At 44.6% G+C, this 16,284-nt stretch overlaps 1 protein-coding gene across 1 annotated transcript in view; it reads left to right on the top strand.

Moving 5' to 3' along the window:
- Positions 1-16,284, top strand: part of Cabcoco1 (ciliary associated calcium binding coiled-coil 1) — a 99,304-nt gene that overhangs the window by 20,385 nt on the left and 62,635 nt on the right. Inside the window, exons 4-5 of the mRNA XM_021205709.1 lie at positions 1,485-1,629; positions 7,978-8,050. Coding sequence (XP_021061368.1) covers positions 1,485-1,629; positions 7,978-8,050 — 218 coding nt within the window. The remainder of the gene's footprint in view (positions 1-1,484; positions 1,630-7,977; positions 8,051-16,284) is intronic.

Below are 16,284 nucleotides of genomic sequence, written 5' to 3'. Positions count from 1 at the left end.
GTGCCTACCTCCCTGTGACAGAAAAGACCGTGTGGACGCTCCAGTTCCCAGCATCCAATCTCCAAGGTGGGAGGCAAGAGGACATACAGATTACAGATGATATTCTACCTGCCACAAGAACAGCAAACAAACACACACCACCACCACCACCACCACCACCACCACCACCACCACCAATCAAAACAAATTGTACATACTGATTTTTCTCACCAGAAACACCATTGAGTGAAGTCTGAGGTTACTAATGTTTATGTTTGTTTTCAGCTGGCCAAGTGTCACAGGAAAGAGCCTGTGCAGTCCTGTTGTTGTTTGGCTGTGTACACATGTGTTTTGCTGTTGTGTATTTGTAGCTTTCTGGGGATCTTCCAGAACCACCAAGCTGCTCATTGGGGGTCATGGTGAGGAAGTTGTATCATTTCCCTCCAGGCCTGACAGTCTCACCAAGGCCCATTTGACAAACAGGTTACAGGGCTTTGGAGTCTGTAATGGCAGCAATATTTTACACAAAAAAATTCTATTTTTAATATAAATATTTAAAGGATGTGCCAGATGACTCAACAGGTAAAGGCTCCTGCCACCAAGGCTGTTGACCCAAGTTCAGTCCTGGAAATCCCATGGGTGAAAGGAGAGAACCAATTCAATGAAATTTTACTTTACCCTGTAGACAGTGTACACACACACACACACACACACACACACACACCATAAAATAAATAAAATGCAAAAATAAGTATATAAAGTTTGAAAACATCCATATGTTTTATCCTTATCTTCAGGCCAAGTTTAGGAGACCCATGATTTGGGTCTCCTAGCCACCTTTGACAGCCAGCTTTCCTCTAAGTTTTCTATATCTTTCTCTGTCCCTTAAAAAAATGTTTTAAGGGTATAGGGAATTTTCGGGATAGCATTTGAAATGTAAATAAAGAAAATATCTAATAAAAAATATTTAAAAAGAAAGAAAAATAAAATAGTTTTTGTGAAAAAAATCTGTTTTAAAATGTTCCTTCCCATTTAGAATTGTTATTTAGATAGATATTCATGGTTTTGCTTTTTTAAATGGAGATGAACTGTCCAGACAACCGTGTGTATATATGGTCACAGTGACAACAAGACTAACCCTACTACTAACTCACCCCAAGAGCAATGATAATTTGTTGCAAAGAAACAGAGGCTTATGCGTTCTCTCCACAAATGCTGGACAAGGTAAACTGGGGCATATTTTAGATCTATTAAATCATGATCTACTGGATCATGGGTTCAGCCACTGTGGAAGTCAGGGTGAACTCAGAAGAGGAGATCAATAAGAACCCTCCTTTTCTGGGCTAGAACTGGGTGTTATTATCTGAAAACTTGGCCTAAAGATTTTTGATGGAAATAAAACATAAGGATATTTTCAAACTTTTGTACTCATTTTTGCATGGACTACTGTACCCCCACAAGAGCTATCAGGATAACGGAAAGTCCCCCCCTCACTCTGATTTCAGCACTACACATGTCCTTAGAGGACAGCATTAAGTGGCTCGGGGAAGTGATGGCAGAAATCGGACCAAACCACTCGCGGAGGAATGAGGAGTTCCACATCTTCGATGTCAAGGAAGCCAACGCCATCATCGATTACTTAAAAATCAGGTAGGATTTGCTCTCATTCCATGTATGTAATGTTCTGTGTCTTCTAGACAGTATCCGTAAAATACTTACATTGTCATAATCCCGATGATTATAGAATCTGTGTGGTGACTACTCCATAAGCAGATAACACACAGGCTCAGGAGATGGTTCAGCCAGTAAAGGCGCTTGACACCAAGCCTGGTGACTGGAGTTCCATCCCTAGGAACCACAGAGTAGAGGGATAGAATTAGCCAACCACTCCAAGCTGTCCCTTGACTCATATCAAAGGCACAGACGCATCCACACACCTACATGAACACAACGTTGATGTCTAGAAAGGAGAGAATATTCACTTATGCATCTAACAAATGTGGGTCCACACAGTGTGGACCCAAGCATCTCTCTCTCTCTCTCTCTCTCTCTCTCTCTCTCTCTCTCTGTGTGTGTGTGTGTGTGTGTGTGTGTGTGTTCCTTAAAGTTGATTCCTAGATGGTCTCATCTGGCCTGTAATCACCTGAGTCTGTACCGAACAGCATTTTATTCACAGAACTGAATATAGTTACAATGGACATATATTTTAGGTGGCTGGTTTTTATCCAAGGAGCCACATATACATTTTAAAGAGTAACATTCATTTCCACTTAAACATTGATTTTCCATGATTTGTCTTTGCAACACAAGAGTTATGGCAGAGGCCTGTAATCCCAGGTAGGGGAGTTTGAGATATTACAATATGAGTTCAATAAGCAAGTTAGTGAGACGGCATCTCAACAGTATTTGCAAAGAGGGTTAGGGGTGTAGTTCCTTCATAGGGTATTTTCCCCTATCACGAATGAAACTGTATGCTCAATCCCCAGTATGGAAAAAAATAAAGAAGAGATTCATATATTTCATCCAATTTGTTAAATTCTCTAAGATATTTTGAAGTAATGGCCAGCTTAACTCATTATAAAGTCATACTTTCTACTTAGAAAATGATGGTTTGTGGCCTGGAAGTATTTTTATATCACCACTACTGAGGCAAGACATCCATCCCATGGATTTTTGCCTGTGTTTATTGTTGTATGCATGTGTGTTTGCTTACACAGGACCATACGTGTACAAGAATGCACATGTGTGCAGATGTGTCTGAAGTCTCTTATCTTCCCCAATTGCTCCTCTCTTCATTTATTGAGACTGAATCTCTCCCTTGGACCCAGAGCTCTCCAATTCAGTGTATTCAACTAACCAGCCTATTCCGGGAGAAGCCTGTCTCCGCCTCCTGAGCAATGGGATATGTGTCGGTCCACCATGTCCATCCAGCATTTATTACAGCTGGGGGTCTGCATGTTGGTCCTCAGGGATGGGTAGCAAGTGCTGAGCCATCTCCCAGCCTGAAATCTGTCTGTAGAGAGCTTTTCACAAAGCGCGTGTGCGAGGCATGCTTCCCTCCAAAGAGACATTTTTAGACTCGGCAAATACCAGAGCAGCCACAAGTGAAAGTCGCCTAAGACTAACTACATCTCTGAACAGTCTCCTTGCGCTCTCTCTTCAACTGGGTCTCTAGTTCCCAACATCACCTTTAGCATCCTTCAATAATCCTACACAGCTTCAAGATTTGTGTGGCAAAGATCTGCGTGTCATCTGGAAACTTGATAAATGTTAGTGTGTTTAATATAATAATGCTATATACTGATTTCTGGTGGAGCTTAACAGTAGCATATAACACAGTACTTTATATAAGAGAGCATTTAATACAGTGCGATTTTATTTTATTTTATTTTACTTGTACAAAGCATGTCTCCTAATGTGCTCATCTCACTGAAAGCCATAGAAGCACACATCATTTAGAGCAAGACAGGTTCCTCCAGCAGGGTGAGAGGAAGAAATAGATGGGAGTCTACCCTCAGGGCTGGGTGTAGATGACGGCTCTGTGGTAAAATGCTTGCTGCAGAAGCCTGAGGACTTGAGTTCCAATCTTCAAGTCCAAAAACAGCCAGGCATGCCTGGAAGACCAGGACCGACCGACACACAGGGAGATGGCAGGTGGTGCTAGGAGAATCTCTAGAAACTTCTGGAGCAGCCAGGCTGGCCTGTGTCACAGTGACCAAGAGAGAGCATGTCCCCAACCAGGTGAAAAGCAAGACCAACACCTAAAGACCAATAACACCACCTGTCTTCTCACCTCTAACACCCACCACGGATTACACGCACCTGAATTTGCACACTCACATGCACACACACACAGACATACACATGCACACACATTCATGCATGAACACACACGCATGCACACACAAGCACACATATATACACATGAGTGCTTATACACATGTCACACTTGTATATATGTACACACACATGTATATACATGTGTATACTCAATGTATATGTACATGCACACATGGGCACACACATGAATACACATACACATGCACACTCACACATGCGCACACATGTATACAAACTTGCATGCACACAAGCACATGCAAGCACATGGAATCATGTGCACACACTCAAGCACACATATGTCATGTACACACATGTGAGAATCTGTGCACCAAGCCCCTTAGGGTTTGAGATTCCCCAGTCAGGGTAAGGTGACCATGCGTATTTGCACTGGCTTCCTTCTTCATCTGCACATACACACCGTCTGTCTGGCAGGGAACCTTTTTTACAGCTGAGCCCCGAGCTCAGCATTAGAGCCTCCACGCATGCCATGATGACCCTTTCTGACAGTGTGCTGCCTTCCTTGTCTCAGCTCATCATCTCCCTGGGCAGTGTTCCTCAGCACACATCTTAACAGCTCCACATGCACAATCTTAGATCTCGTAATGAAAAGACTATTTAAAGAGATTAGTCAAATACAGAAAATCCAAATGTAATGCTGCTAAATCTCCACATTGTGATCTATGCATTTAAATATAGTTATTACACAAAAGATAAAATATCAGTTATTAGGGTATCTGGAATTAGGGTATCGATAATGGAGTTGCACGAAGCAGTGTGAGTCTTTCCAGAATGGTTAAGAATCCCTCATGGGTCCACAAATAGAAATTTAGTAGGAGTGAAATTGCACAACATGTTCAATTCAACGATTATGAAGTTTTATAAATATGCTGATGACTAAACTATCAAAAGTGTGTGTGCCTCAGTTCAGCCTGATTTTCTGTAGATCAAACCACAGATAGCCATACTCAATTTAAAGGAAAGAGTTTTTTCCACCACAGCATGTGCATCACGTGACTATTCCCGGAGAGACGTGAACACATGCCTGTTCACCTGAGAGAATGAAGAGACAGACCAAAAAACAGTTCTGCCCAAGTCTAGATTAGTGAAATAATGCATTTATTATAATTTCTTACAGAAGCCCGGGTGACTCAAAGGTAGCTGAATCCCCCCCACCCCGACCCACAGCCTGGGTGACAACTGTGAAAGCCACATCCTTCGAGCTCCCTGCAGAACATGACAGGCAGCTGTACCAGTGACTGTCTCTAGTGGCTACTTACTGTTTATCCAGCCTTGGAGTGGGGCCTCGGAATCTTGTTAATTCTGGACTTCTTGAGCCCCCAGTTTCAGGATCTCCTCAGCCTTAATGATTTATTGTCAACCCAAGTCTTATAAAAACTCTCCCTCTAGGAGGGAATGCTACAGATGGGAGGAAAGAGTCACACAGTGGTGCAAAATTTACCTTGTCAGTAAATTTACATTTCTTTAGACACTCTCACTCTAGTCTAACTAATATATTTTTAACCTATGCTCTGGAAATACTAATCCCAAAACCTCTTCTCCACATGACTGTGGGCAGTACTTGTACCTCCTTAGACGATCTAAACAAGGACATAAACATAGAGAGAGAGACACACACACACATAGTGCTATCTGCTTATGCTATCTAATTAACTATGTATAATATATTATACATGCAATTAGAAATGCAAATGTTTACCCTTTGTTAGTTGAATGTTCTTTCCCCCGAGAACCACATCTCTCCCACTGTAAGAACAACGGCCCCATTCCCACTTTGTGCCCAACAATGCATAGCACTGTCCAGACAGCTTAGACAACAGCATCTAGAAGCCCAGTGGGAGAGATAGAAAATACGGTCCCACGGCTGACTGTCCCTCAGTCCTCAGGCGAGGCCCCTATTTGCTCCCTGGAGAAGCTGAAGGGTGCAGACAGACAGTGAGAGGATGATTCTTCAGGATGTGTCCCCTTGAATATCTTCCCCTGGGTACACATCCTGGTCCTGGTCCAGGCCCTGCCTCCTTGCTTCATCATTGACCATCATATGCAAGTCATGGATGCTGTTTCCATCGCATCCTCTCGGCAGACACGGGGCAACCCCATCCCCATATGCAACAAGGACACAGAGACTGGAAGATTATGACATTTCTGAGTGGAAACCTCTTACCCTATGTTCCGTGTCTAGTCCAAGGTGTCCAGGATGGACAAAATGGGATTTTCTTCTAGTTCTTTTAGAACTGTGGGTCAGAACCCCTTTGGCAAAGCTTTGTCTCTAAAAACATTTACGTTACACTTTATAGCAGTAGCCAAGTTCAGTTACAAAGTAGCAATGAAAACAATTCTGTGGGGTTCACCACAACTTGAGGAATTGTACTAAAGGGTCACAGCATTAGGAAGGTTGAGAACCACTGATTGGGAAAGTAGCAAGCTAGCTAGCTCCCAGATAAGGTATGTAACCATTTACACCCCAACATCAGCTATTGCCCCTGTGATGTTTCTGACTACAAGTCTCTCCAGGTCACCAATATAAAAGATGGGGGATTTGAATTTATTTTGCTTCAATGGATTTCCAGAGCTTGCTAATCTCTGTATGTTTTTCTAGCCAACAGATCAAAGCAATGTCACAAGCTAAGTCAGTCTTGGGAGTGGTGATGAATATATCATGTATTCGAGGTCTGTAGAGAAGAAAGGCGATTTGACTGGGCCCACACAGTCACGACTCTTTAATGGGCTGCGCCCCTAGGGAGCCTCACTGCTCATGTACCTCAGAGGGGCCCAGCTGCCTGAGGATTTCACCACTGATTTCAAATGAATTGAAACTTTGATCTATTGCAGCAGCCAGAAGAAGCCATTATTACACATGCTCTGTAGCTACATTTTCACAAATGTTAATTTCTCAGTTATATTAAAATCAATTTTCTTAAATAGCCGAAGAGCACCAGAGTGGAGGAGAAAACCACTAAGACAATTTTGTTGTTGTTGTTGTTCTTGGGCATTTTGCTATATTATGAGTCTATTAATTTTCCCAACCAGCAGGAAGAGAATTAGAAAAATTCAAATATTATCACAAACAGGATATTAGAAGTCAGCTCTTTGGTAATATTTTTAACTCTCAACGATACATCGCCAAGCTCTTAACTTACTAGAAATATTTATTTGCAAACTTGTGACTTTGAGCTCTTCATAGTCCGTAGCCACCGTCCATCACCTAGCTTTCCAGTGAAAAGAAAAGGAAATGACCTGCCTTAACGTATGCCAGCCTTTGATGCTTGACCACACAGCCTACAGGAAGGTCAGACATCTCAGAAACAACTTTCAGACCTTGCCAGGCCATTTTTTTCCTGGTTTTCTTAGAGACTGATTTAATACTGAAGCATTTTGGCGGTGTAAGATGTTTTGGATATACAAACACGGCCTGGTGCGTACCAGGACTGAGTCGGGTCCAGAGCAAAGCACAGCCATTGCTGTGAATTTGGCAGCTTCCTAGGAGGGTGCTAGGTTTCAAGCTAGGAAACACACTGGATCCGTGGTCGTCAACCTTCCCAAGGCTGTGATCCTCTAATACACTTCCTCGTGCTGTGGTGACCTCCAACCAGGATATTCTTAAGTTGCTATTTCATAACTGTAGTTTTGCTACTGTTTGCAATGTGATGTCTGATATTCGAGATATCTGATATGTCTCTCTCTCTCTCTCTCTCTCTCTCTCTCTCTCTCTCTCACACACACACACACACACACACACACACACACACACNCACACACACACACACACACACACACACACACACACACACACACACACACACAGAGAGACACACACAAGGGATGGCAACCCACAGGTTGAGAATGGCTACCAGGGATGCTTCTCTACCCTAGACACACATCCCTGGTCACCCTCCCACATGTCACAGATGGATCTACTGACACTTTCTAAGGCCCATGTTGTCCTGTTGGTGTCTTCAAAAGCAAAACTCGAGTCTCCCCGTATTGCCGAGCAGCTTCCTTTGGGAGTGAAAGAAAGAGTTCTGTAGTACCTCGGATGACTCTCTTGCTTGGCCTCAGCCCTATTCCTTTGTCTCAGATTAGTTTCTCTTCTCTTCCGCTGCCAACATATACTAGCTGCATGTGTGTTTCATGTTTCAGCTTATTCCAGCACTACAGGCTCTACGAGTTTCTGTTCTACTCCACCAGGGAAGAAATTGTCATCGGGACGGAGGTGAGTGAAGGAGCGGGTGGGGGAGACTCGGCTGGGCTATTTAGCATAGTACCTGTATCTGGAACTGCTCAGAGCAACTCCTGGTCATGCGTGTTGAAGCGTTAATACAACCAAGCACTAACAAGAATACTCATGCCGGGGAGGATTCCGGTTAAGAAAATAAGCTGTCTTTGAGTGTTGGGAGAACTGTTAGTTGCATATTTAACTATCTTCAGATTGTTGGACAAATCACTGTTGAATATCAATCATTCTCTTGTTTCCACCCAAATAAAGTCAGGACACTCTGAGATGGACCAGCCCGGTGCTCTCTCTCTCTCTCTCTCTCTCTCTCTCTCTCTCTCTCTCTCTCTCTCCATTTTCTGCTGTCTTCCTCTGCTCCTTTTTAAGACCTGCTTCAAACCTCACTGCCTTCCTGGAGCAAGCCTGATTCATGGCATTGTGTTTCTAACAAAGGATTTGAGCTCATTCTCTACACACAGCCTCTGAGGGTTTTATCTTCTCTTTTCTTATTTTTCCCCTTCATTTCAACTGACCTTCCCTTGCTAAATTTTGGCTCCCATTATACAAACATCCATCATCCTTGTGAATTTCTCCCATGTCTCCTGTGGATTCATACAGTCAAGCAACTCAACAATTCCTGTTGAGTTCCCCTAAGGAGAAGGTCATGTGCTGCTTTTCTCTAACATGTGACAGTCCGTAGTGTCACACAGGACACGGACCTTCTGAAATTAACCCTAAATAACCAATTGGGTGACAAACGGAAGAAGGGAGGTTTTACAGTAAACGGTCTATGGCGAGCCAGGAAGCGTTCGCTGATAAGTCACGCAAGCGCAGTACTAGGAAAGATCCTGGAGTGAGGATCCATCTCAATGAGATGAGGATGCTACATACAGTGCTCCAGACAGTGCTCCCTCTCCTTAAGCAGCTCCACTGCCTCCTAGAAGGACAAGTGACAGGCACAGCCATTGTCGTTAATGGTGGAGGGGAAACCCCGCCGTCTATCCACCTTTCCTCAGATTGAGCACCACGCAGAATGAACCTAACCCTGTACCGTCGTCTCCCTAGGGAGCCTTGGCTTGTGACAGTGCTTCCAGGTCAGCAGAAGCAGATGTGTAGGTACAGGAAGAACATGTCACAGCGTTTGTCTCTTCCTGTGTGACTCTGCACTGCAAGGCCCAAGTCTGATGGCATCCCCAAGCATGGAAAAGCCACACAGACAAGGTGGACAGGGACCAGCTTGTTTACTGTCTGTTGTGTTTGCGCCAAGCTGGTCAGGGTGACAGAATGTGCTTAATGGAAGGACATTGGGTCTTCCAGAGCTGAACAGTCACAGAACTGGAGAGGACCAGCAGAAGCCTCTGTCGTGTGTTTTGTGGTATCGTAGAATCTCTGATGACTTCTGGGGCGAATGCCTGGTCGTTAATTAATAGAGAAGGCAGAAGTCTGGGCCACTACTACGTGACTGCTTGTGCTGGCCCCGGAGCTCTGGGCTCAAATGAGAGACACTGACAGTCATGGGCATGTTTCAGATTCAACAAGCTACACATCTATGATAAACCCGAGTTTCCTTCTTCACTGTTGATAGAGGATTCAAGTGAAATACACATGCCTCTATTCACAGATATATCCAGATCATAAATGAAAAATTGTAAATGGCATACAATGCTCCCATTTTCCATCTGCCAATTAATTAGTAGACCCAAGCAATGCTGATTGGCAGCTGCCAAACAAAAAAGGGGTAACCAAGTATTACAGACTCCATAATAAAATGGTAGAAATCTATCTGCCAGTTCTTCCCACGGGTTCTTTGAATTGGTCAAAACTTCTGACCGCTTTCCCACTAACCACTCCTTTGCTGGGAATACAGGAGGTTCCGATGAGTGTTGGGGCTGTCATGGGAATGCAGTGAGCAGTTCTGACTGTGTCCAGTTGTGTTGGACCTATGACATGGACTCTTAAAATACAATACAGGGGAGAAAAAACATGGAAAGGAGGAACCTATGGATAAAATGACTGTCCTCCTCCAAGTGCATGCCAGACATTTTGTTCGAAGCACACGGTGAGGCATGAACATGGTTTAAGTGTGTCAATCAAAAATCCATGTTGGGTCCCAATCCCCAGTGTGGCACCATGGAGCTGAGGGGACCCTGGACAGGGCAGGAGCATCCTCAGAAGGGGATTGTGGCACCTAATGTCTCACTGACATCTCGATGGAAGATGAGAGCTCTTTCCCCCACACGCCCTTGCTATGATGTCGCTGTCTACCGTTAGGATCTCACCTTAGTCACACCCAAGTGAACAAAAGTTGTCAGACATGTGTGTGTGCACACATGTGCATGCACACGGGAGCATGCTTAAACACGCCCATAACGCATGCCTTTGAGAGATGAAAATTTTCATAAGATTTGGTCTATTTCAATATTTCTCCCAACTTCTGGGCTGAGATGGAAAAGGCAGAGCCAGCAGGGTGACTACTACTCTGCAGGGGATGCTCCTAATGCCACCGGGCCCCTGGTGTAGCACCACGGAAGCCATTCCCACTCTAGCAGGTGTGGTCACAGTGCAGGCCATAGCACATCCCAGGTAGCCATTGGCAGAAACCCAGCCCTTACATGCAATTCTGTGCCTGGATGTGACTATTATATACATGTAATAGATGTGCGGAGATATTTAAAGAGAATCATAAATACCCCTAAGTGCCTACCTTGCCTGAAGTTATACTTTGGCAGACTTTCAAATCCCCAAATAATCGCACTTCGGGTCAGCAAATACAGGAATTCGGAGCTCGTCCAGCTCAGCAGTTCTCAATGGGATGGGATTCCATGTTCTGAGTCCATGCTCTTAAGCAAACACGGAATAAAGAAAACATTTTTTCCCTCTCTGATTCCAAAAGCCACCCAGATTATGGGTGTTAATGACATTGTAGTCAGTGGGTGAAAAAGACCAAGACAGAAACGTAACATTTCTTTTATTCATTTATCATATGAAGTCAGATAAACACAACAGAAAACTTCTGTAACATCTGCCACCGCCGCTGCCGCTGTCTTGTGGATAAGAAAGCAATGCAAACAGCATTCGAGTCTGGATAGATTTGGAAAGGAAGAGGTAATTGAAGGGTAGCTACCAATATTTTCCCCCTCCCTCTTGAGTCTTCCCTTAGAAATGCACCTAGGAAAATCACAATACTGTGTAACTCCAACTCCAGGGGAATCCAGTGCCCCCTTGTGGCTACCTCCAGCACCTACACTCACATACATATACCCACACACTGACATATAAATATATACACAATTAAAAATAAAATAAATCTTTAAAAATAATGCCCAAACTTACACAGATGATCTTATTTATCTTAAAAAAGGTTTCTGTCTTAAATTAGCCTGTTAGCAAGCTTCTGAAAAAAAAAATCACAATGCATGTAATGTGTTTGACCCAGTGGGATAAGACGTGTGCTGAGAAAAAAAAAAAAATCCATCAGAAACTGTTGTGTTGAAATAACTTTATCTGCCCTGCCTGGCACGCATGACAAAGTGACCGGAGCATCTGTCACTTAAAGAAAGTGGTCGATGTTTCAGCCTACAATTCATCAAACCTCACTCTCAGCCTTTTCCCTCCAAGCTCTGAAAAACAATCACTCTCCCTTAAATATCAATCGTCTCTGAGAAATTTGGGCGAATTTGTCTCCAGCCAAACAATTGATAAATGGCAGGTGCATAATTTAAAGATGGTTTCCATAGCAGCTCGCCGGGCTCCTCAGCTCCTGAGCCTGCCACTCAAGCGTTCCTGCCCTTCTGGATGACTGTGGCATCCATCTCAGAAGCTCCTCGGCAGCCCTGTCTCTGAATGAACAAGCCTGGGATTTTGGCAATCACACGCCCCGCCCTTTCCTCTGCAGGGATGTATAAGGCCTCATTTGCTGAGCAACATCTCCTGGTCAATCCAAAGCTATTATGCCTTCACTGTGCAGCTTTAGAGACATTGTTACTGGAGGAAGGGAGGGAGGGAGGGAGGGAAGTCAGAGAATTGTTATCACTGCTAGGTTTCTGTCCTCAGCGCTGACACCCTTGATGGAGATCTGCAACCCTGCTTTCTGGCTCAGAAGCTAACGTCTCAAACCCTAGCTCTCAACCATGTGCTTAGTATAGACCAGACATCACTCCTCTTGGTCTGCTTCATATGGACCTACCTACATTCAACCAGTGCTCCAAATTTTACCACATTAAGTGATGAAGAGCAATGTAAGCAGAATTTCATCTTCTGGTTTGAAAAACGTCACAATTGCAAAATATGACTTTGTTTGTCCAGTGAGAAACCTATGTCAGTTTTTAAATTATAAATGTTCATCCCCTGAATCTTTTACCAAGGGCTCAGACGCTGCCCTTAAAAGAAAATATGTTTCTGCTATTCATGTTTAATCATGAAATTTTTCTTTTATATGGAACACCTTTTGAAATGTCAAGATCCCAGATGTCTTTGCCTACATCAGAATTTTAACTCATATCTGGGGGTAGGAGGTTATTCTAGACAAATAGAAAAGCCAAATTTCTAAAGCAAAATCTGTGATATAAATAAGCGACAGAAAGGGAGTAACTCTGTTGCTATTGTCTGCAATTTCATGTTGCAAATTAATACAAAAGTCGTGTGCCCGCCCGAGGATGATGACGCCCTCCAGAAGGAAATATCAAGAGTGTGTTATGGGGCTGCAGAGGTGGCCCTGCACTTAAGAGCCTGCACTGCACTTTCAGAGGGCCTGAGCTCTATTCACAGCAACCGTGTGAAGCAGCTCAGGTACCTGTCACTCCAGCTCCAGGGTATCCGATGTCCTTGACCTCGGCAGGCACTCTAACACAGACACAGGCACAGATATTAGAATTTTAAAAAGATATATTTTTTTAAAAAGTATATATGTACATGTAGACACTTAAATAGCCCATAAACTCATGCCAAGATTTTCAACATTTTCAGTTCTCAAAGAAAGGCAAATTAAAAGCCCCATGTGGTGGATGTGGTGTTAGGAGCATACAGGACTATCACAATTTGAGGGCAAGCCTGGACAGACGGTGAGTTTACGGCGAGCCAGGGCGATAGAGACCCTTCCTCAAATCTCCCACCCTAGGAAAGAAAGAAATGCCAATCAAAATGTCTACATTCTGAAAAGTTTAATCTGCAGCATCCTTTCTTCTGAGAGTGTGATTAAAAAGCACCCCCCACACACTGGACCGACAGGAATGGAAATGGGTTAGCATTCTACTGGCAACTGGGTAGTTTTGTAACATGGTCCCCTTTCATCCAGGTCTGTACTTCCCCGAGTTTATCTCAAGTGCATAGTCAGAAAGGGGGTTAGAAATATGAGCGTGCATGCGTGCATTTGCCTGCAATATTGAAAAAAGTAACATAGGGGCTTGGAAGGGTCTGTTTATGGTTGTGTGCACCCGTGTTTGGGAGCCATTGGAGGCCAGAATAGGGTGTTGGATGTCCTGGAAGGGCAGCAATTGTTCTGCAGTACTGAGCCATTTCTCCAGCCCCTGGGATAAAAGGAAGGAAGGCAGACAGGCAGGCAGGGAGGGAGGAGGGGGAGAGGAAGGAACACCTTTTAATTTCTTTTATTTGGTGTGCATATAGACAAGGATATGTGCAACTGCATGGTGGTGGAGGTCAGAGGACAAACTGCTAGAGTCAAAGGACCCCCGGGTTAGAACTTGGGTCCTCATGTTCAGGAGCAGGCTCCTTATCTTCTGAACCCTCTCACCTGCCACCCGCGGTGGTTTTAGTATTTGAAACAGGGGCTTCTGCATGCTAGGCTGACCTAGAACTCACTCTTTAGCTGTGGATTACCTTGAACTCCCATTCTTCCTGCCTCCCAAATGGTACCCACAAAGAACTCTGTGGTGATTAAGAAGTGTCTGGAAAATGAGGTCATTACCTGGAACAATACTCACGTCAATGTTAGACATCTAATAAGACAATCAGTGAGCCATGCCTATTGGATTTGAAGTTCCTGGTTCATCTCACATCTCTGCGTGTCACTGTAATTACCTGCATGTGGGACAAGACTCTCCAGCCCTCAGGAAGCCGGTTGACACCATATTTGGCTGCCAGTTCTTTCTTTGGGAACTCTGACTTGACAGGAATTTTGGCCACCTTTGCCTTTGCCTGAGCCCGACAGACCTCTCCCTCTGCTTTTGCTGTCTGTTCTACGGTGCTCTCTCACCTGGTGGGCTCTCTTCATACTAGCCTAAGTTATTAAGGTCTGCCAAAGTCTTTCCTACTTAGAAAGATCTTGAGCCACTAAAGGGCTCAGCAAAGCTGTTAAAACTCTGCATCAGCCTTGAGGTCCCTGCTGGATTAGCCTTTCCTTGAACCCCTCTGCCAACAGTTCTTTCTGGCCCAGTGACCTGGGGTTTAACCACCGCTTCTCTTATTCTAGTCTCTTACATTATCAACTCCCTCCATAGCCTCTTGTTTATGCTCCTTCAGCCCCTTCCACATGTGGGAACCTTGGATGAGGATAACCAGGTATCTCTAAAGGCTCTGATAAGCTGGTCCATCAGGGACGACTTCACTCACCCTGTCTCGGGCTATACCACCTTGGCCTTAAGGGGGAGATAGGAAGTTGCATGGCTTGGCTTTTTTTCTGCCTCCACAATATTCAGGCTGATCCCATCTGTTCCCATGTGCTATGCCCTCACAAGCCAGGCTGCAGCAGACTTTCTCCCTGCTTACTTAAAATGGCTCCCCTAATTTCAGAAGCTCAAGCGCTGAGCATTTCCTGATCACCCTGGATTCTTGTACAGGGCCCAGGCTACCATCTTTATGTTGGGTCATGAATTTCTTTTTTCCCTCTTAAAGATCAGATCCTCGGGATATCATCTACTGATTCTTACTATGTTCTCCTCCTCCTTCTCTGAATCTTCCCATGGGTTCCAAGTTCTTAGATCCCAGGAAGGGTTTTTGAGTGCAGATCTAACTTGTAATCTCTTTTCTTTCTGGCTCCCAAGCCTTAAGTATCAAGCCAACACCTCCATCTGCATTTATCTAATTTACTTGCCAAGCCACAGGCTTACATGGAGGATGCTAGTCGAATCTTCCTGTATCATTCCAATTACTCCTTTATGTAAACAGGTTCATGCTCTACACAAATGGAAACCTCTCGGCCGCCATCTTGGCCTCGGGTACATTTCTAAGTGTGCAAAGCAAGCGCCAGACAACCCCCGCAGCTGCTTGCCAACAATCTCGACCCTTGTGCACTCATCTCCAAGACTGTGAAATTCCCTCTTAACCTTTAACAGTTTTCAGGGCATCTTGATTCATGTGGTAGATGCCAGTCATCCAGCAGGCGTGCACAGCACCCCATAGCACATAGACGAAGACTGCCATCTTGGGGTTCCGCCCACAGACACTCCTAATCCTCAGCCTCAGATGCCTGTCTCACCATTCATATCAAGAACTGTGCGTCCACTGTCATAGCACAGAGGCACACTAACAAACCTCTGCTGCGTGCTTCTCTACCCGTAGTCGGGACCATCTACACATTCCTCCCCAAGTCATCTATGGCCATGCCCTTGTTTCGGGCATCAATTATGTTGTGTGACAAAACTGTTTCTGAGGAAATGCAGCACTCACGCCTATTCAACCACAGATAGGAAAGCCACAACAGACCAAAGTATGGATACAAGCAAAGTCCAACTCAGTCAAACAGTGAGTTGTATTGGGACTGCTTATAGAAGTACGCGCAAAGGGCTACTTACAGGAGTAGAAATGACTCAAAGGCAGTCACATCACCAAAGCCCACACTGCACAGCCTGCAGGCAGCTCAACAGGTTGGAGAATGTCCGTTCTCTGATTTAAACCTCAGGCAGGCAACCGGGCTGTTTCTGTTTCTTCAAAGCAAGTGGTCTGGCCTCAAGACTCTTCTTTGCAGCTTGGCTTGTTTCTCATCTGAGGTAGGGTCTTCCCTTCATAGTTGACTCCAGCAAGGTGGGGCCCGGTGAATCTGTTCAGTTTCAGGGACTCCTGGTAGCCATTTTGGGTGGTTTACCTTCCTGTTTACAGAGCTTCCCTGCAAGGTGGAATGTTCCAATATTAGAGAAAACTGTTGTTACAGCAGGCCTGGGGGACATATATCAAATTGGTGGTAGCAGTCACCCTGTGTTGACAGTGTACTAGGTAAGGTAGCAGTCGCCCCATGTTGACAGTGCACTAGGTAAGGTAGCAGTCGCCCCGTGTTGACAGTG

This window comes from Mus pahari, chromosome 9 (genome assembly GCF_900095145.1).
Source record: "Mus pahari chromosome 9, PAHARI_EIJ_v1.1, whole genome shotgun sequence".
In the NCBI taxonomy this organism is placed as follows: domain Eukaryota; kingdom Metazoa; phylum Chordata; class Mammalia; order Rodentia; family Muridae; genus Mus; species Mus pahari.
This window is presented reverse-complemented; position numbering and strand designations above follow the sequence as displayed.